Source organism: Bos mutus, chromosome 5, assembly GCF_027580195.1.
Source record: "Bos mutus isolate GX-2022 chromosome 5, NWIPB_WYAK_1.1, whole genome shotgun sequence".
In the NCBI taxonomy this organism is placed as follows: Eukaryota; Metazoa; Chordata; class Mammalia; order Artiodactyla; family Bovidae; genus Bos; species Bos mutus.
Window position 1 is genome coordinate 27,897,202 of NC_091621.1, and position 22,358 is coordinate 27,919,559.

General features: G+C 33.9%; 1 protein-coding gene across 5 annotated transcripts in view; it reads left to right on the forward strand.

Moving 5' to 3' along the window:
- CPSF6 (cleavage and polyadenylation specific factor 6) overlaps nucleotides 1-20,078 on the forward strand; it is a 32,539-nt gene extending 12,461 nt beyond the window's left edge. Inside the window, exons 4-11 of one of the 5 annotated variants that reach the window (XM_070370566.1) lie at nucleotides 823-968; nucleotides 1,882-2,055; nucleotides 2,185-2,295; nucleotides 2,746-3,250; nucleotides 5,527-5,642; nucleotides 6,438-6,591; nucleotides 8,431-8,623; nucleotides 8,704-8,942. In XM_070370566.1, the coding sequence (XP_070226667.1) occupies nucleotides 823-968; nucleotides 1,882-2,055; nucleotides 2,185-2,295; nucleotides 2,746-3,250; nucleotides 5,527-5,642; nucleotides 6,438-6,591; nucleotides 8,431-8,620 (1,396 nt within the window). In that variant the 3' untranslated portion in view covers nucleotides 8,621-8,623; nucleotides 8,704-8,942. Of the gene's footprint in view, nucleotides 1-822; nucleotides 969-1,881; nucleotides 2,056-2,184; nucleotides 2,296-2,745; nucleotides 3,251-5,526; nucleotides 5,643-6,437; nucleotides 6,592-8,430; nucleotides 8,624-8,703; nucleotides 8,943-15,294 lie in introns of those variants that run through there. The other 4 variants (XM_070370565.1, XM_070370567.1, XM_070370568.1 and 1 more) reach the window with 4 other exon arrangements.
- The last annotated feature ends 2,280 nt before the right edge of the window (nucleotides 20,079-22,358 follow it).

Consider the following 22,358-nt stretch of genomic DNA (forward strand, 5'->3'; position numbering starts at 1 on the left):
TAACTCTGTTATATTCAACCGTTTAAGAAGCTACTGGGATATTTGTCGGAGTGTCTGTACTATTATATATTTTTTCATCAAGCAGTGTATGAGGGTTCTAGTTTTTCCCACATCCTCACTAGCACTTGTTAATTATCTTTTTGATTAGTGGGTGAAGTGGTATCATTACGATTTTGATTTACATTTTCCTGTTAGCTAATGATATTGAGCATCTTTTTATGGTGATGTTATTCGTAATAATTAAATTTGGGTTCTGGAAACAACCCAAATGCCTGTCAGTTGGTGGATTTTGAGGAAATGTGGTATATCTATATAATGAAATATTATTCAGTCATGAGAAAGAACTAATCACTGACACATGTTTTAACATGCATTAAACCTTGAAAACATCATGCTAAGTGAAAGAAGCTAGTCCCCATGAAGGACCACACACCGTGTTATTCACATTTAATGAAATGTCCAGAATAGGCAGATGTACAGATTTGTTCTTTAGGGTTGGAGGATGGGAGGAAATGGAGTGACAGCTGACAGTTATGGGGTTTTTTTTTTTGAGTGATGAAAATGTTCTTAAAATTGATGTGGCTGTGATTGTAAAACTCTGAGTATACTAAACAAACAAAGCATTGAATTCTGTACACTTTGAATAATATGATGTGTTATTATAAAAAAAGTTAGAGCTGGAAGTGTGACCATTGTATTCTAAGAAATATTTTGGTTTGTTTTGGTAGGTAAAATTAAATTCAAATCATTTCATTTTTAATAACTGCAATAACAGTTAATCCCTCCTCACTTTCTACCCACATCCCTTTAAACACCTTTTAGGTTTGCCCTTGTTGGTGTTGGATCTGAAGCATCCTCAAAAAAGTTAATGGATCTGTTGCCTAAGAGAGAGCTTCATGGTCAGAATCCTGTTGTAACTCCATGCAATAAACAGTTCCTGAGTCAATTTGAAATGCAGTCCAGGAAAAGTAAGCACCCCCCTCAGAGGCTTTTATTAAAAGATGTGCATTTTAACCAGTCTTGTTAGCATTTGTTATATGTTGTATTGGAGAAGTCATCTTAATATTTATATTTAGTTCATTGGAGAATCCATTTTAGAAAATCCATGCTTTGAGTTTGATTTAAATTACTGATTATGATTGGTTCCGTGTACTGGAAACCTATGCCCATTTTTCTCTAAATGTTACAGACCCAACATTATACGACAGTGTGCAAGTTTTATAGCCCTGCCATTCTTATCCTGTCATTCCCATCCTAAAGAAAGGAAGAAACTACATTCTAATCCTTAGGTTGAAGGAAAGTTATGTGGATGTCTGTTATGGTTGGGGAGAAACTACTGATAACCAGAAAGTATTCGTTGATTTTCTGCTTGGCACCAAGACCTATCACCACTTGGTAAAGTGACTATAGAAAAGATTTGCCATTATATACTTAAAAATGTTATCACTTAAAGAGATAAATGAATGATAATGTAATTAATAGAAATTTGAGTGGTTGTTTTTCTTAATGTTCTAGCACTTAAAACTTAACTGATGAATGTTAAAAAGTTTGAATGATTTATACTTACTGAAATTTAGATTTCTGTTAGAGAATTTTGGTCTTGGCTGCTGCAGAATACTGGTATTTTGAAAGTAACTCATTATTTGTTTATCAGAAATACATTTAAGCCTAGATCTTTGAGACTTCAAAAGAATTTAAATAGATGTGAAGGTTTTCCTAAATGGGTACTTCTCATGTAGTTTGGACGGGCCCAAGGCATCTGGAAGTTAGTAAGCAGTATACCTAAACTTTGATTTAGAGTTGTTTCTAATATCTAACAGTGGTTACATATCAGATAACTATTTTAATAAATGCTATTTATGAGTATTTGGATATTTGCAGCTACACAATCAGGACAAATGTCTGGGGAAGGTAAAGCTGGTCCTCCGGGAGGCAGTTCACGTGCAGCATTTCCACAAGGTGGTAGAGGACGGGGCCGTTTTCCAGGGGCTGTTCCTGGTGGGGACAGATTTCCTGGGCCAGCAGGACCAGGAGGGCCACCTCCACCTTTTCCAGGTAAAATTTTTCTTAAATTGCCATGGATAAAATGTGTCTACCTAATACCTCTTTTCCTTTTCTCTCTTTTTCAAGTAATGCATTATTAATGTGACTTACTCTCCTTGTTATGCTATTTTTGGAATCCAGGAAATTTGATCAAGCATCTTGTTAAAGGAACTCGGCCTTTGTTCCTGGAAACTAGGATTCCATGGCATATGGGGCACAGCATAGAGGAATTACCCATTTTTGGCCTAAAAGGTCTTTATTTTTCTCCAAACTTGCTTGACTTATATATAGAATATTTACATCCGTCTTATTTTCTTACCTCTTAAAAAATCCTTTCAAGACCATTTTTCCTTGTTTCACTTTCTAGCTTGTCATCAGAGTAGACTATAAGGTGGGTGATTTCACTGTAAGAAGTGTGTGTATGCTGAAAGATGGAAACTATCTCTAAGCATTGTAATCTGTTAAAGTTTTTGTTTCAGTAGTTTTTCTTAAGCATTAAATTGAGCTAGTTAAATGTGTAAGGATATACTTCATCCTTGTAACTTGTTAGTGTAGCGTTTACCATATGGGTTTCATTTAAAGAGAAAGAGTCTTGGTCTATGAGTTATGCTTTAAAAGTATAATTGTAGCATGAAGATTAAAACACCTTATTGAAGTGTTTTTTTTTCTCTCTCTCTCTCTCTCTCCCCCTTTATTCTGTAGCTGGACAGACTCCACCACGCCCACCCTTAGGTCCTCCAGGCCCACCCGGTCCGCCAGGTCCTCCACCTCCTGGTCAGGTTCTGCCTCCTCCTTTAGCTGGGCCTCCTAATCGGGGAGATCGCCCTCCACCACCAGTTCTTTTTCCTGGACAGCCTTTTGGGCAGCCTCCATTGGGTCCGCTTCCTCCTGGTCCTCCACCTCCAGTTCCAGGCTACGGCCCCCCTCCTGGTCCACCACCTCCACAACAGGGACCACCTCCACCTCCAGGCCCCTTTCCACCTCGCCCACCTGGCCCTCTTGGGCCACCCCTTACACTCGCTCCTCCTCCGCATCTTCCTGGACCACCTCCAGGGGCCCCACCGCCAGCTCCACATGTGAACCCAGCTTTCTTTCCTCCACCAACTAACAGCGGCATGCCTACATCAGATAGCCGAGGCCCACCACCAACAGATCCATATGGCCGGCCTCCGCCATATGATAGGGGTGACTATGGGCCTCCTGGGAGGTAAGTTAGTATGCGTCTGTAAAAGTAGACTTAGTATATTTGATCTGCAAAAGCTATTTTTCACTCTTGTCTGTGAAGTTTTAAAAAATTAGGAGCTTTCCCGATACATAATGTTGTGTATGTTTTCTCTTACAAGAAGCAGTATGATACGGTGAAAAACATACTGAACAGGGTTGGGAATAATCCAGCTCTTCCACTTCCACAGGCTTGTGATTTTAGGGCAAGTCACATTATTTCTGTCATTTTTAAGTTAAAAGAGGTTGATAAAGATACTGAAGCAAGCTAATGGGATCCTCCAGCTACTTTTAAAATTTTAACATCAATATCATTCATCTACCATTGATGACACTACATAGAAAGTTAAAGTTTCTTCATTGTTTTAGAAATTAGGTCAGTTTATTAGATAGTATCTCATGCTTATCAGGAGTCCTGTATAGCAAAATTACTAACTTTTAATTAAAGTGGGGACATTAAATAATTTATAAACATCTTTGGGTAGACAAAGACTTGTAAAACACAGGCTTTATGGGAATTAAAATAGTTAATGGCCATCCTTAGAGAAAAGCTGCATGGAAACTAAAGTACTTTTAAAGCTGCTGCTGCTGCTAAGTCGCTTCAGTAGTGTTCGACTGTATGCGACCCCACAGACAGCAGCCCACCAGGCTCCCCCGCCCCTGGGATTCTCCAGGCGAGAACACTGGAGTGGGTTGTCATTTCCTTCTTCAGTGCATGAAAGTGAAAAGTGAAAGTGAAGTCGCTCAGTCATATCTGACTCTTTGCGACCCCATGGACTGCAGCCTACCAGGCTCCTCCGTCCATGGGATTTTCCAGGCAAGAGTACTGGAGTGGGGTGCCATCGCCTTCTCCGACTTTTAAAGCTATCCATGCTCAAATCGTAATCTGGAGAGCTGTGTTAATCTTTAAAAACTACTTGAATTTGTCCCCTTCAGTTTCTTGATTTTATATTCTTTTACTGTTATCTTTGAATTACTCTGTATTTCAGTTTGTCTGACAATGTACTGCAGGGATGGATTTGAGCATCTGCCTAATTTCATACAAGGGTACAGGGCCAGGGAAATAAATTTGATGTTGTAGATAAAGTCTTCTGACAGTTATCTATCCATAGACACTGTGCCTGAAATATTTTGTTTTCTTTTGAGAAATGTTATATCTAGGAAGGTAGCACAATTTTTCTTCTATTCAACTTAAATCCAGTGAGCACCTATCTGTTAAGTGTTCATTGTGTGGGAGTGGGTTAGGTGGCTTGGTTTGGTAAGTTTAGTTTGAATTGCATGTCTTTTTTCTAACATAATAGAATTTCTGTAGTACCAGTTTTTCTAAAAATATTTGTGTATATATACTTGGTTATTATTGAGTAATTTTTAATTGGAAGTGGGAGAAAACTGATTTTTTTTTTTTTTTAAAGAAATAGGATGGGTATGAGTCACAGAATTTATCTGAAATCATACATGGATGTTGGAAAACTTGTAATTTGGTTAGACTGCTTATAAAGTTTTGAGAATAACAGTAATACCTTATAAACATGCAGAAGGTTGTATTAGCTCTTCCTCATCTCATCTGAATGAACTGCTTCTGCTTGCCTTGATTCAGCATCCTACCTAGTAACTAATAACTAAGATGGCAAAATGTTTACCTTTTCTGTACTACACATGTAGTCACAATTTTTTAAGTTGTCCAGCAGCTTTAGAAAATCTTGGGATTTTGTTACTTTTTTTTCAGTAAATATTTGTAGGTACTGAGGGTCTTTTATTTGCCAGATATCCTGGGGATTCAGTGGGGCATACAAGATAGGTCTAAGATATTGTCCCTCCTGAAATTTTATTAGTTAGACATTTATTATTCTTCTGTTGTGAGTTGGGCTCTGTGCCTAAAGGATCCAAATATAAATGAAACCAGATTTTGGCCCTGGCTTGTGTAGGGTTGCTTAGATATACATACATATATAGACAGACATCAAAACAATTTTTTACATGGTTTTGTATGACTAAAAATATTTTATTGCAGTTATGTAGATATAGCATTTCTGACCTCCAGAAAGATATTTTTAAGTTGCTACTTTATTTCAGCTGAAAGATAATAATTGTACAAGGGAATTTTTCATACACCTGCTCTGTACGAAAAATAGTATATTTCAATATGAGAAAATAACTGTTAGCTCTGAGGCACTTGTCAAAAGCAGTTATTTGAATTGCATTACACAGTTATGACTAATTTAGAATTTTGAGTATGATTTAAGGTTTATTTTGATTTTATAGGGAAATGGATACTGCAAGAACGCCATTGAGTGAAGCTGAGTTTGAAGAAATCATGAATAGAAATAGGGCAATCTCAAGCAGTGCTATTTCAAGAGCTGTGTCTGATGCCAGTGCTGGTTTGTATATTTCTCTCTGTATTCATATTTCTTATTTATGTTATTAGGAATGACCTAAAACTTTTAAAAAATGATTTTTGTTTTGGCTGTGGGCAGGCTTTCCCTGGTTGCAGCACGCAGGGGCCACTCTAGTTGCGGTGCACTGGCTTATCACTGTGGTGGCTTCTCTTGCTGCGGAGCACAAACTCTAGGCACACAGGCTTCAGTAGTTGCAGCACCCCGGGTCAGTAGTTGTGGCACGTGGGTTTAGTTGCTCCGAGGCATGTAGGATCCTCCTGGACCAGTGATCGAACCTGTGTCCCCTGCATTGGCAGGCAGACTCTTTTCCACTGTACCACCAGGGAAGTCTAGGCATGACCTAAAGCTTTTAAGTACAACTTTGAAGATGGGTCATCTACATGTAGTAGTTATTTTTATATTTCCCAATCATTATCTATCTTATATTTAAAAGGCATGGAAGGAAACTATATGTCACAGTGTAGTGAAATACCCCTAATATAAACATTTTAGGTATAAATTTAAGTATTAGCCCTGACATTTAATGGCTTAGGGGCCTCAAGGCAGCTCATTTATTCCTATATTTACTAAATGATCACATGTTTCATACAGCTATAACAATAACAAACTTCATGTACGTTAAAGCCTTTCCCAAAATGATGAAACTGAAAAAATTAAGACATCGTCTATAATCATTTTGAAGTGCTTTGCTTTTTTAAAATGGTTGCCTCAAATGGTTAGGTGATATTTTTGAAAACAAAATTTGTTTGACTTAAACCTCTCTCTTTCCACTCACAGGTGATTATGGGAGTGCTATTGAGACATTGGTAACTGCAATTTCTTTAATTAAACAATCCAAAGTATCTGCTGATGATCGTTGCAAAGTTCTTATTAGCTCTTTGCAAGATTGCCTGCATGGAATTGAATCCAAGTCTTATGGTTCTGGATCAAGGTAAAACTTTCCTGTCTCATGTCTATATAAAATTGCTGCTTTGCAAATAGAGAAAAATATTGTGTTTGGGACTCTATAGGACTTTGATTTTACTTATTACTGTTTATTTAGCAGCTAATGTGATTTTGTTGTTATTTAATAAATGTCAGGTGTTTGCTTGCTTAAAACACCTCAAAGGCTTTCAGTTGTTCTCACAATTCTTAGAATAAATGTAATAATGCAAATGTAAACATTGTAAACAGTATGATACAGTTTGCCTCATTATGTACCTCTCTTGCTCACTATTCTCTAGCAATATTGGTTTCCCTTTTCTTCCTCTTGAAACTCTTGTTTCTGTATTAACACTTGGTATTTCTTCTACTGGGAGCCCTTTTCCTTGACTCTTCACATAGCTGTTCCTTGTTCTTCTCTCAATTCAATCTTTCTAGGATTGAAGACCCCCTCTAGGAGGGGGTCTTCTCCCAGGTTATTCTGATTATTTCTTTAATAATTCTTCTTGCAATCTGTTCTTATTGTTGTTAAGTATTGTTACTTATTGTTCTTATTTCTTTTCAGTAGAACACATTGAAAAATGGGAGGGGTCTTATTTACCTGTCTTGTTGATTACTGTGTTGGTAATGATGTAGAGAATGGGTGCTAAATAAGTATTTCTTGAACAAGAGAGTTTATGATCATTTCTTAGGGTTTTTTTTTTTTAAATTAGGCAATTCTTTTTTTGGCATTACTGCTAACGTTGAAATTTTACATATTTTAGAAAGGTAAAGCTTAATCTTGACATGATACTTTCCGGTCTTTAGTATACTTACCAGGTGGTAGAGTCATCTTCGTTAAGCTAGGAAAAGGAGCTTGTCTTTGTCATGGTCCCCAACTTTATAATTATTAATTTTGTGACCCGGTTTAAGGATCTTTGAATCTGAACAAATTTTCATAGCTAAAGGCTGTATCTTACATAGTCTTTTAACTTTTTAAGTCCAGAATAACTTCTACCTTGGTCACAAGCTTAACACCTAATAATGTTTGCTAAGTTGAGCTGCCTGGTGCAGAAATACAAAATAAGGATTAAACTAATAGGCAGTTATTTCCTAATTGTGAATTTTAGAACTTAGATTAGTAGGATTTCTAAGATACATACTTTGGTTAACGTACCTGTTTTTTGTTTGTTTCTAAAGGAAGTTCATGCAGCGTTTCTCTTTATTAAATAACAGTATGAATAATTTATCAATCTTTTCTAGTGGTCGTGTTTACTAAGTTTCTTCTTTGCGTCCCACCATGCTTCTCAGCACTACCATCCTCCAAAGCATACATATGTATATATTTCTTTGGAAAGTTTCTTAGCAGGGTAGCACTTACGATGAACCATATTTTGGCTAGTTATAAATGTAAGATTAATATTTACATACATGTTTACAGTAATGGGTGATAATTTTAAGTAGTTAAGTCTCATTGTGTATTGAGTGATTTCATGAATTTTATTTCTAAAAAACTACTTTTCTATATATTCTTTTGGTTAAAACACAAGTTCTATGAGATTTTCTCTACTTTACCTTTCTGCTTTTCATTCAGTAAATATTGCATGTCTCTTTTAGGCTCCTGGTTATAATAGATGATATGATGTATTGCCATGATGTGTCTGGTTCCCAATTTTTAGGTGAATATTTTTTAAAATGGGATTTCTAGTTCTTGGTTGTTGCTGAGTTGATAAATCATTATTGTCTGTTCAGGATATTTTAGTCTAAACTATATTTGTAGGTTACTTTTTTGCCTTGGGTATTTTTAAACATCAAAATACTAAATTTTAAAGCTAATTATGGAGAGCATTAATCCAGTAATTTCTTTTAGAAGACGTGAACGATCAAGAGAAAGGGATCATAGTAGATCACGAGAAAAGAGTCGGCGTCATAAATCCCGCAGTAGAGATCGTCATGATGATTATTACAGAGAGAGAAGCCGAGAACGAGAGAGACACCGGGACCGGGACCGAGACCGGGATCGAGAGCGTGACCGAGAGCGCGAGTATCGTCATCGTTAGAAGGTGGGTATTCCTTGTTCCTGTTGTTTTTAGCATACCTATTATTAATAGTAATTATAACTCCAAGGCTATTGTTTATACAGTATATACCCACATTTTATATCGTCCAACTACTTGTTCTGAGTTTAATCTTCTGGAATCATCTGAGGTAAATGACAGGTGAGTAATGACAGGTAAACATTTTGACCTCTTATCCTTAAATATTGCTTGTTTGAGTTACAGCTTTTAGGTTTCAGACTGTTAATGATCCTAAGAAAGCAAGAAAATAATCAAGAGGACTCATTGTCTACTTCTAAAATCTAAAAATTGGAATTCTCTTAATCACATACATAGTTTGCATGTGATTTAAAGTATAAAATATGAGTTAATTCTTATTATAATATGCTTGGACTTCAAAAAATAAATTTAAAGTTTCTCTCCTTGAACTAACTTTATTTATCCCTAAAAATTTTATAGACAATCTGACACTTGTTGCTAGTTGGAAGGTGGTTTGTTAGCATTGAGAAAAACTTTTTTTTTTTTTTTTAAAGAAAAGACACTTTTCCTGCCATCTGGGCTTTGTTTTTAAAAGAAAAGAAACAGTATTCTTTGATTTGCAAAGAAGATAAGAAAGTTACTCAGTTAAAATGAATTCAGGTATTCCATATAGAGAATTTTAAGCTGTATCAAATCATACATCTCAGGTTAGAATAACCTTGAAGTAATCTTCTTTGATGTTTCATTCATAAACCATAATCATTGTGTCTTTTTTTTCTGTATTTTAAAACTATTGTGTACATTTTTCATAAAGCGGGAAGAGTTTGTCTGTTTATACTTCATTTTCACGTGTAATTTTATTTTTATATTTGTGAACAGCATTTATTCATGTGAAGAGTGGGAAGAGGGCACTATAAGGCTTGTGCATGTGACACAAAAGTTATTCTGTAAACAGATTTTTTTTCTTCATAGGTTGGTGGCATATCCAAATTAAATTAGACTAAAACAAATCCCTTATAGGTTACTACTCTTTACATGATTATTTTCCATAACTAAAATTGGTAAATACTTTTGAAAATTCAGTAATTGTTAGTGTTTAGATTGTTATGGGCAAAACCAAAGACTTGTGTGTAATTCTGTGACAGAATAGCAGTTTCTTTAAGTAAAGTAGATATATTTTAGCAAATGAGATCATTTTTTAAGTAATACTACTTAGAAAACAAGCAATGTAAGTCTTATTTTTGTGGTTTACAAATAAGTTATCATTATTTACAGTTTTAAGAGCTTTTTGAAGGGAAAGGCAAGTTTGAATGCTTTTCCTTGCATTTTGAATATGCATCTTGAATATATATCAAACTGTAATTTTAAAATAGTTCTCCATGTACTGTATTATAGAACTTAATACGATTTTCAAAACATTATTTTAATATAAGGCAAAATTTTTTTTACTTTTAAAACTAAGCTTTTTGGAATTGATACTGTTCTTGGATGTAAGAATTGAATGTTGTGTCATGTAAAACTAAACATTAGATTTTTTAGATGTAGTCCCCCACCTCTCCCCAAGTTGAATGGGCCTAATCCCATCTTAAAAAAAACTCCCAGTGCTCATCAGTTGCTTTAGGTGAGTTATGGCCACCTTAGTGAAATGCTTAATGTTCATCAGTCATTTCATTTAAAGTAAGATACAGGTCCTTCAAGTTATATTTTTACTTAGACTTTGTCAGTTACCAACAAGCTGCTAGTTACTGAAGTCATGAGAATGGAACTTGCATACCTTTTCAGTCTTCTCCAGGACTGAACATGCCCATTAGGGGCATTCTGAACCAGTTTATATCCAAAGTTAATTAACAGGTTTTCTTACTGGTTTTAGTTAAACTAGCATAGATAGATAGGTAAACTCTTTCTGAAAAGCCCAGTGTTAATTTTAAATACCTTAAATTAACTAACATTACATTCCAGTAATGGGTACACCTAACTATATCATGGTTTGAGTTTCATTACATTCAGACATTAACTATGAATTCTTAACTTGCAAACTAAATATTGTTGGCATTTTTTCTTAATCGCTGATGTGTACCATACCAAAATTCCCATGTTTTGTTTGTACATTATAATCAGAATTGAGTTGTAATATTGTTATGTGCCTTCATCCAAGCAAAATTTTACATACGCATTTCCAGTGCAAAAAATTTTGTTAACCTGGAATATTGTACCTTTGCTATATACCAAAAAGTATTTATTGCTGATGTAGACATGGAATAAATGGGGTGGGGGGAATTGGGATTAAATATATCCAAGTGAAAAACTTTCTTAAGCAAATAAAAATATTTTCATATTTAATCACCATCAAAATAAGGTCTATTGACCTTTTTTAGAAGTTTTAAAATATGAGTCCTTTTGAACTTTCATGTAAACCTTAAATGGACTAAATGGAATAAGAGTAATTTGGAAGCTGAAGTGAATGTCACTGTTAAGTCTGTATACAAATAAAACAATAATGTGACCTATTATTAAAGTGATCAATGGCTAAAAGGGCAAGTTCTTAATTTAACTGGAAACTTAATGATGTTGGCAAGCTGTTAATGTCTGTCCCATCTTAATTTTTTTGTGTTTGAACTGTTGGTAATGTTAATTGCATTCTCTCATTTAAAAAATGTATTAGTTTTTCTAAAAGCATTTAATATCTAAGTTCAAATATATAATATTTTAATGAGAATATCAATATTGTGAATTTCAGCATGTAAATACATTGTGCTTCATATTCTGTAATTTCTGCCTCAATTCTCAGACCACTCTGAGCAAAACAAAAGTAGTTCAGTGTTTTTAATATTGTATGCTTTTTACAGAAATAATTTTATTTTCAAAGTTATTTTCTTTCATGTTTCTGTTATTACTTGTTGGGAACAACCCTGTTGAGCAAATTTCTGTTAATGGTTCTGCTTTTGTTTGTATACTGAAGAGTAATGAAAGGATTTTTAAAAAATACTTTTTATTCATGCTTTTCCTCTTCCCGACACATGACTTGACACATTCTCAAATCATTATCCATTCCTTTGATTAGATTTTTAAACATCATGTATGGGGTATAGGTTAAATAATTATTCTTTCCTTTGCTATATGATTTCTCTTCTCCTATCGTAAGTATTATAATCTTAGATTTTGTTGTCATTGTATAAGATTTAGGGTGTTTTACATTCCTTACTCAGTTTTTTAGCTTTGCATTAATTTGGGAAAAACAAACCAAAAAAGCCGAAAGAATCGAATGTTCTTTTTAAATGTTAAGATGTTTTATCTCCTTAAAAGTTAGTGTTACTTTGAGTCTTAGTTGAAAATTAAGTACTTCTAATTATCTGATGAATGATACCGGTGGTGATGAGATTTAAAAATTATTTCTGCAATTCTTAGGTCATCTGAGATCACTAATATTACCCATCCCTGTGTTTATGGTTTCCCCATATATTTTAACTGCTTCATCTGGATATGCTACCTCTCACTTTTAATTTTCCTTGCTTTTAGTAGAAGTAGCAAAACCTGTGTGACTACACAGATATGTTAATTGCAGTGAAAATAAGGTAGTAAGTGATCCCTAGAATGTATGTGTAGTGTGTTTTGCTCACTGTGGTTTAAGAATATGGTTTTATTTACAAATAATTAATGTTCCCTGTTTCTTAAAAAAAAAAAATCAGTACCAATGTGAGTCACCTTGATCTCTCACCTTCATTTCAGTGTAAAATTTGCTACCATTGGTTTAGTTTGTGAGATTGTTTTGAATAAATACTTAATTAGAATGAACAGTTACCATTGTTTAAAAGAAGCCTAATAACCAAAAAAGGAGTAAGGGTGTCATGTATGCTATCCAGATTTACTAATATAATGCCTTGGTGGTAGCATGTTTTAACTCTAAATCACAGCTTATTTTGAAATGGCCATTTTGTCAGATTTTGGAGCAAAGATGAGTATTTCTTTGTGAAGTTTATTTCTGCCATTTAGTGGACTGCCTGGAGCAGCAGTCATGTTATATTTCATAGTGTAATAAAATTCTTTAGTTAAAATGAGGTAAGTACTGTCTCTAGAAGTGGAAAGATAAAAGTACAAAATGTTTTGGTAGTAAGGAGGTTTTTTTGTAAATATCTACCATAAGCAAGATTTTGTGTACTATGTTCTAGTCAATGCAAGAAGGGATGTTGATTTTAAAGAGTTGTTTTAGATACTTCTCTGTCTTCTGCCCACCTCATCTCCATTCCTCTCTGAAATTTTCAGATAAAAAGTGAATTTTATTATACTGAGTTAATAAATTAGAATCCTTCAAATTCAGTATATTAATGTGAAAACCTGTAAAAGATCCATATCTAATATGGATCAGTTACTTCATGAAAGATGAAGTACCTGATACCAGTACATTTTCTTGGATAAATTTCTAACAGAAGCATTCATTATTTGAGTTGTTAATACTGACTTGATCTTAAATTATCTTGGGATTCCCTGGTAACTCAGCTGGTAAAGAATCTGCCTGTAACTCAGGAGACCCCTGTTTGATTCCTGGGTTGGGAAGGTCCCCTGGAGAAGGGATAGGCTACCCACACCATCATTCTTGGGTTTATCTCAAAATCCAGGTGCTTCTCTGTATTGAAATTTTAACTTAGTGATCACTTTATATACTCATTAAAGAGCCATAGATTCCATCTGTCTCAGTTTTTTTTTACATCTGTTTACATAGATCTTCCTTCTATAACTGATAGCTAAAGCAAGACATTGTGTAGCTTTGACATTATAGATTTGACTGCATGGTATTCTGAAAATATGACCACTGAATGTATTTGTTACTTTTAAGCTTCTTTTTTATATCTTTGTTTATGTAGATTTCTGCCTAGAAATTTGAGACTATAATATGGAATTGGGTTATTGGAAATGGGTTGTATTGCCTTCAATTTTGCCTTTTTTTGAGATTGTAAAATTTGTATTTCCAAATGGATACATGTAAAGTGTTTAGAAATAGAAATAAAAACTGTCAGATTATCCCCCAGATTTTATGTCTGTATGGTGAAAATTAGAGATTTATTAGTAGTAAAAGTCTTATCTTTAAAGCAAACAATAAATGTATTCATCCTAAAGATACATGTTGTAATTTCACAAACAGGATTCTTTACATATAAAGTAGTAGAACTTCTCCATTCAGAATGATATAAAATTGCAGAATATGCCATATGGTTTTTGGAAGGGTTGGGTATTTTTGTTTTGCTCATTGTGACTTAATTTTTCCTTCTTAATTAACCCTTTCAGTATGACAGAATAATTAGGGCGATAGTGTTCTCTTACAGTAAGAATTGTGAATTTCCTATTAATTTTTTTTTGGTTAGAATATATGCCTTGTCTCTCTTTAATGCTTCAATACCAGTTTGTTTAAGTGTACTGAAAAGTAGTAAAGATATGTGAAAGCCAGCCATCTTCCAGATTTTTTCCATGAAATAATTCCACCAAAAGCTTTATCAACATAAGATAAAGTACAATAAAAGTTAGCATTAAAAAAGGCTTAAGTATCTATATGAAAAATAAGGGCAAATAAAAATAGTTCAAAAGTTTCAGGATTATAGTGTCTGCTTTTCTCTTTGCAGTTGTAAAATTTAGGTTTTTACTGCTAGGCAATGTGAGTATGTGTATTGATGCTCTTAAGATGCTTACACCCTAGTTGAGAAGGAAAGGACATGAAAGAAAATTTATAGTTAGTTGTGACAGAATACTAATTATTCTTAATTGTAGAGCAAAAAGTATTTTTCTTAATTTTATGGAAGACTGTCACTAAACATTGTGCCCTTTTGCCTCTTACATCATCTTATTATTGACATGCTCTCTTGGAATTTATATTTCAAATAACTGGTGTTTCAGTGGTCACTAATATCACATTAATTGAATATGTTTCCTTTGTGAACCTCTACCTGAAGTTTGCATTTTTATGTATTCCAAAAATTTTAGTTTATCTCATTTATTGGGTTTTTTTTTTCCTTTTTGTGAATTTTCAATGAAATTTGTAGATTCCCATTTAGCTTGTTTTGGTTTAGTTTATATACATTAGATATTTTGATATAGGTGAAATAGAGTGACAGTACTGTTATAAATTTGTATATGTCTAAAGATTTGTACGTGAATGTCATATTTATTTACATGTGCATACTGAGCTTATATTTACAAGTTTTGTAACATGGAGGTCCGTTTGATTTATATTTGCAGAAGTTCCTGTATACTGTCAAATACAACTAATTTGTAAAATAATTTATTGCATTTATATTCAGTTCTCATTTGTTTATGAGTTATATAGAATTTATGTGGATGAATGAAAAATATTTACATTAAAATCATACAGGCATTTTCCATTTTTGTAGTATGAATACTTTAGAAAATGACTTACAAATGTTTCCATTTTCACAGAAACAGTAGCTGCTACAATTTCATTTGTTTCAGTCATTAAATTTATAAGGCAGTAATACTTAAGAAGAAGGAAATCAGAATGTCTCTTTTAATCATCACAGAAATTGGGAGCATTCTCCATCACAAAGGCAGCTACTGTTTCAGTTATCTTATTTTGTGTTAGAATACGTAACAGTGACGTAGATGCACGACTGTGTATGTATAGTTAAGCCAGCGTTTTTCTGTGTATTATGGGGAATAGCAAAATCTACATCATAAATTTTGACACATTACAGCTGAAGGAAGAGGAACACCTTCCAAGACAAAACAGTCTTCTGGAAAAATGACGCTTATCCAGCAGTTTGCTTCTTGTGATTGAACTGAACCTGTAAGGATTCATGGATAAAATGAACAGGAATAGATCTGAATAAAGCAAATCTGCATAAATGGTAACCAGTAGCTCTACTTTTTTTTTATGTTGCTTAACTGTTTTATTTGAAGGAAACCTGTGTGATTTAAAAAGTTAAAGCTTTTGCAACTTTATTACTGGTTATATACATTTGGCCATTATAATGTGCAAGCAATTGGAAAAAAAAAACGTCAAGTAAATGCTTGTTTTATAGTAGTTTGTTCTTGTTAAAAAAATGTTCATATGATAATGTCTGTAAACAGCACCACTTTGATTACAATAGATGTAGTGTTGTAATAAACTGTTTAATGGGGCTGATGTGTAAAGCTGTTCAAGTTATTTGATGTTTACACCTCAGGGAAAGTCTTGTGTTCAGCAATATCTAAAGATAATGTTACTATGACATTTATACTGTCGTTAAAAAAAAACATTGCAATAGCGTTTTTGGATATGCATCAACCTAATCTTGCGTTCAGTGAATTAAACATACTAATTAAGTGTCTCTTGCCCTTGATTTTGATATTAGAATAGGTGATTACCTGGATATTTAATATTTCTATATTCTGCTTTTCTAGCTGTTTTTACCTAGTTAAGCTTGTGACTTTGCTGAATGGTATGTAAACTTGTAAAAAACTGAAATTTCACGACATAGCAATCCAGTCATTGTGTTAGGGGTCAACAAAGATTTTGTGATTTTAACATTTTAGTAGAAACCTACACGTGATTTGCTATAGTAATGCAGCTTAATTACAAGACACATGTACTGAAACGCTTAATTGTAAACTGCTAGCATTGAAGAAATATTTTGACAATTCTGATTTGATGCAGCGGTTATTTGCTATTTTATATTGATAGTGCTTATGGTTTATTTTTGAAGCCATGGGCGATGTAAATATAGGCAGCCGTGCAGCAGACAAATGTGAGTAAAGAAAGCCTTAGTTTTATTTTCCAGTTACAGAAAATAGACTTCTGAAGGGTGTGAGGCTTATTAACATTGGGTTGTATTCTCCTGTATGTGTAATGGGAGATTATAGGTGTACCTGTCTCCACAGTTTAAGGAGTTCTGTGTATTCATGCAGTCTGTTTAATTCACGCTAAAATTATCTAGTTAATCAAAGGTTTTTTCCAAACCTGCCTTGCATATGAGCCCACATTAAAAGCACCTGGCTAGCATGTGTTCTTAATCAGCATAGGCAGAGTGTCAGTTTAGGAAGGTCATTCTGAATCACTGCTTCAGAAATTTGAGTTAAAACCTTTAAGCTTGTTTTTAATGTTTTTAAAATCTAATTATCTTTGAGAGATCTTCTGATAATACACATTTTTAAAGTATAGCTAAATTTTAGGACAGTGCTAGTTGAAGCACCCTGGTATAACATAACGTGCAACCTTAGAAGCCCTCCAGAGAACTGCAGTTCTTCACTTTCATGTTGTCCACCATCGTACTAGCTCTTATAGAATTAGCTGCTCCAAATATTGCCAGTTTTATTTTAAAACATTTTGTGATTAGGGTAAATGCATGGAATCACTGGTGTTCATCAGAACTATTTGCTCTCAGAAATGATTTTTTAAGTGTTCTGTCTTGTTGAAAACGCAGTTGGCTTTTTAACATTTGAAAGTTGTATCAAAATCAGTTTTCTTGCTTTGTGTATAGGTGGTGTTAGTTTTTATTATTTCTTAGCTTTTTTAATATTACAATGCCGTAATGCGAAGAAGTATGGACATAAATATTACAAGGGAATTAGTTAATAGTTTAAAAGGTAAGTAAATGTCCATGAGGATACAATTTTCTCTGAAAAGTTTAAAAATGGAATCATAAAAATCTTAACTGTGCTTGAATTTGAAATGAAAACTGGAAGTTTTATACTAATTAAATCCTTCATATATGTTTTCATTTTTTTTTTATCAGTGGAACCCTTTAAATTGCTCATTCTATATCATTCTTCTCCCCGCTTGGCTGATCTCATTACGTACTTTTGTTGCAGACAATGTGAGTGTACTATACTTGTTTGCTGTTAGTCTATTATTTTTAAGTGTCATCAAAAGGGAATAACTTTAGATTTGACCAGTTTTTGCAAAGTCTTTATCTGATACATGAATGTATAACAGTAAAGGTGAAAATGCAAGCTTTGTTTTATTCTTCATACCCCCCCCCTTTTTTAATGGGCTGATGTTACTGAAAACTTTTTTAATGTTAAAAATAATCCAAAGAGATTCATCTTTACATGGACACCAAAAAAGAGTCCCAGAGATCTTTTTTATTTCTTTTTAATAATAACTGTAATGGCTATGAAATCAAAACTTGAGTTTAATTTTAAGCCATAGCATTTATTAGTGCTATGCAGTCACATTCCTTTTAGCTGGTAAAGTTATGAATGAGTGATACAGCACCTAGATGGTATTACTTCTGAAGCAGCCCTTTGAATTGAATGTGCTTTTGGTTAAAGGACATAGGTTTTGGAAAGGATATTCCAGTATAAATTTGTGAGTGTTTTGTCGATTTTCATAAGCAAGATTTGGAGTAAGTTGCAGTGGCTAATGATCATAATTTAGCCCATTTACCTAGAATATTCTTAAGCAGTTAACTACAATTTGGAGTTCACAAAAAACTTATGGATTGTAGCTTAAGGTATTATTTTCAGTTAATTCTCCTATGGAGATTATTACTTTGTTTTCTACTAGTTTATGGTCCGTTCTTAAAATAAACATGGCGGTTTTAATCAATGTTGTATAACATTTTATAGTGAAAGAGGAAAATAATTGGAATGGTAAAGACTTTTTTTCCTTTATGTGTTAAAATGTGCCAATAACCTAAATACATACTGTTTTATACAATGAGATACTACTGCAAGACTTTCTGTTGCAGTGCTCTCGACATTTTGGTTTTCATACCTGAATGATCATTGTGTTTTCTGTATCTTGTAAGATGGCCTCACTTTTGTGTTTTAAGCATTAGCTTGTTTTTTTAAGAGGAAGTTTATGTTCTAATTCTTTACTGAGAACACAGTATTGAGATCCTAGCTGTTTTACATATAACTGCCTTTTAAATTTTATCCATTAAGTTCGTTTGCATCCCATGGCCATCTGTAATGTTTCCTGTAGTTGTATGTACTTTTAAGTGCACGCTTATCCATTGTACACATTAGACATTTTTTGTGCTGAAATATATTAAGTGGGATTTTTGTAGCAAACATTCTATTTTTCTGTTCTACAGTATTTGTGTTGTTGTTTTCTACATTAACCTTCAGTTTAAACACTGGTGTATGTGTTTTATTTTTTTAGCAACTTGACTCTTAGAAGCCTTAGACTAATTTTTTAATAAACACTAAACCAAAAATTATAAATTTATTAAGATGTGGCCTTAAATATAGCATTCCTTGTGTTTGTAATGTGAGATTTTTGATTTAGAGATTTCAAAAGATTCAGGATTAAAATAATTGTAAGCTGAAATAGAAAATGTGTTTTAAAATGTCTAGGCTTCTGGGAGGAAGTTCTTATACTCTTCTTTCTTGGAATCAGAAAGAAGTAATATGAAGTTTTATAAATACTCAATAGGCAGTTGTATTGTGTTTGGATTGATTTAGGTTTGTCTTAACCAATTTCTTTAAAGTTTCAGGTTGTTGGTATTCACTCTGAATGTGCAGCTATTATGGTTTTTTATGGGACATATAAACACTTGGTTAGGTTTATGTAGATTTTAATGTTTTAAAGACTTCCTGCTATGTTAATTAGCCTCTTGTAATGGGAGTTTTTAAAAATATTAAGTAGAGTTTAATTGAAGTCACACAAATCTTGAAACGGTATCTGCAGACAGTAAATACTTAAGAGAGTTTTTCATGTGGGAGTATCCTAAAACTCCTGCCATAGATGTAAATGTTTTACATCAGTTTCATAATTGGACAGACCCTGCCTTTAGTGGAAACATTTCATTTGGAAGATGTGTTCTTTTCGTCTCATTGTTACTGCGTAATCCTTCCCAGCATTTGTAAGTTAAATTATTTTAAAATGGTGAATTCATGTTTATTTTTTTACTTTGAAAATTGTAGTACTCAGGTGGTATTTAATGGGAAAAGATCCTTTGGGGTAAATCATAATGTGTTCTAAGGAATGCATCTATAACATTGATGACTTTAGCCTTAAAAAAAAGGTCTATTATTCCTCCTTCCTCTTCATTCCATGATATATTAGCAAAGTAGTTTACAGCCTTGTACAGCCTTACAAAGTTGTTTTACAATTTTTAATGGAAAGCCCTTAACAAAAAATTGTATCATATTACCAGTATACGTGAATTACTGAACCACGGTTTGTAAATAATTTTATCTAATACCAGAAGGCCAAAGAAAGTCTTAAAATTTTAGCTATTGACTCTATGGTGACTTCACAATAAAATTTCTGTGCAAAAGGTAAGGTGATATTTGATCAAATAAACACATCTTTTTGATGTCCATGAGAAATAGACTTCCATATTAGCTTCTATTAAAAAGCTCATTCCATTTTATTAAAATGATTGTAATTGCAATTTTGTGTTTAATGTTTACTTTCTGTCTTTTCTTTCTTTAGCATTTAGGTGACTGTTCAGCAGTTTGCTATATGGCCATTGTTGGCCTTTAAACTGCACTAGTAACGAGCATGGTATTTATCTTGTATTGAAAATAAAACACAGTTTTTATAAGACTTTGCAGTTTGTCTTTTTTGTTTGACTTATGGTTTGTTAACTGTTGTGTATGGTGTGAATAATAAATCCATATATCTGCAATATAACAAATTGCTGGTATTTTATATTTAAGCCACCCTCCTGGATAGTGGTTTTTTTTTTTTTTTTTTTTGCCATTTTGATGGTCTTTAAAGCAGATGATATCTGACTAAAATTAGGATTTAGAAACCTAAAAGATTTTTAGGCTGTTTTATTTTTAAATCTAAGTTTCAGAGAACATTTGTTTAATTTTAGAGGATTTTAACCTTACTAGACTTTAATCAGACCTTTTTCTCCAACTAGAGGCTTAACTGGCAGCTAGACATCTCTACTGGAATGTCTGCTAGGCATCTCAAAGATAACATGCCAAGGCTGAATTCTTTTACCCTTGTGCATTCCCCACCACCTGCTCAGCCCCAGCAACTAGCATCAGCATCATTTCAAATGCTTAGGGCCAATACTTTGAAATTATTGACTCTTCTCACACCCTACGGCCAGTACAGCAAGAAATCTTTTTGTCTACTATATCTAGAATCTGACAACTTAATTACCACTCCCACTACTTTAATTTTTTGCCTGTATCACTGGAGTGATTCCTAATAGGTCTCCATGCTTTCTGCTCCTGCCTCCCTGTAGTCTGTTCTTGGCACAGCTGTCAGAGTTTCTGTCATATCTCTGTTCAAAGTCCTGCTATGACTCCCCATTCCTATTAGAGTAAAGCTTCAGTCCTTAAAATGTTCCTCTGTGATTTGGCTCCTAGTTCCTCTCTGGCTAGACCTCCCAGTACCTCTCTCCCTGCTCACTGCATTCCAGCCATTCTGGCCCTCCTTTTTATTTATTATTTTCAGCTACATCACATGCCTTGTGGGGTCTTAGTTCCCTGGCCACTCAACCACTGAACCTGGACTTTCAGTAGTGAGAGCTTGGAGTCCTAACCACTGAACCACCAGGGAAGTACCCTGGCCTCCCTTTTCAGTCCAGGTGTGTTCCTCTAAAATTCTTAAAGAACAAGGTGACGAAGGGTGAGATTGTTGGATGGCATCATTGATTCAATGGACATGAACTTGGGCAAACTCTGGGAGATAGTTAGGGAAAGGGAAGTCTGGCATGCTGCAGTCCATGGGGTTGCAAAGACTCAGACATGACTTGGTGACTGAACAACAGCAAATGTTCCCTCAGCATTTAGGCCATTTTCCTTGCTTGGAATGCTTTGGATATCTGCATGACAGTGTCATCTTAATGAGGTCTATTTTCTCCTTTGTATTGAATAGAACCCACTGTCTTCCTTCATTCTGCTTTTTCTAAAGTGTTTTTTAGCTAAGAATACATAATATTAGCACAATATGTTACGTTTGTTGTATGTAAGACTGTAAGGCATATGAAGTTTCAAGTGCCTACATAAATAAATTGCATGTAGATGTTCAATAAATAATGAATGAATATCCTGAAAGTTTAGGTCTACCACATTATCCTGTTAAGCTTATGACAGTACAGTGATAAGAGCGAATTCAGCATCTTTCAAATTTTAAAGTATACAACACAAAACACTGGTCATGGCAAACACACTCTTCAAACAATGCAAAAAACGACTCTACACGTGGACATCACCAAATAGTAGTACTGAAATCAGATTGATTATATTCTTTGCAGCCAAAGATGGAAAAGCTCTGTACTATCAGGAAAAATGAGACCTGGAGCTGACTGGCTCAGATCATGAACTCTCAGATCATGAGATCCTTAGCAAAATTCAGGCTTAAGTTGAAGAAAGTAGGGGAAAACACATAAGCCATTCAAGTATGACCTAAATTCAAATCCCTTACAGTAATACAGTGGAGGTGACAAATAGATTGAAGGGATTAGTTCTAGTAGATGAGTCTATGGACAGATACACAGGAAGCAGTGACTAAAACCATTCCAATTGCCTCAGATACACAGATGATACTTTAATGGCAGAAAGGAACTCAAGAGCCTCTTGCGGGTGTCAGAGGAGAGTGAAAAAGCTGGTATAAAGCTCAACATTTAAAAAACTTAAGATAATGGCATCCAGTACCATTACTTCAAGGAAAACAGAAGGGGAAAAAATTGAAGCAGTGAAAGATTTTGTTTTCCTGGGCTCCAGAATCACTGCAGACGGTCACTTCAGCCATGAAATTAAAAGACCCTTGCTCCTTGGAAAGTTACACAGGCCGAGATGTATTAAAAAAGTTAACACTTTGCCAACAAAGGTCCATATAATCAAAGTTATGGTTTTTCCAGTAGTC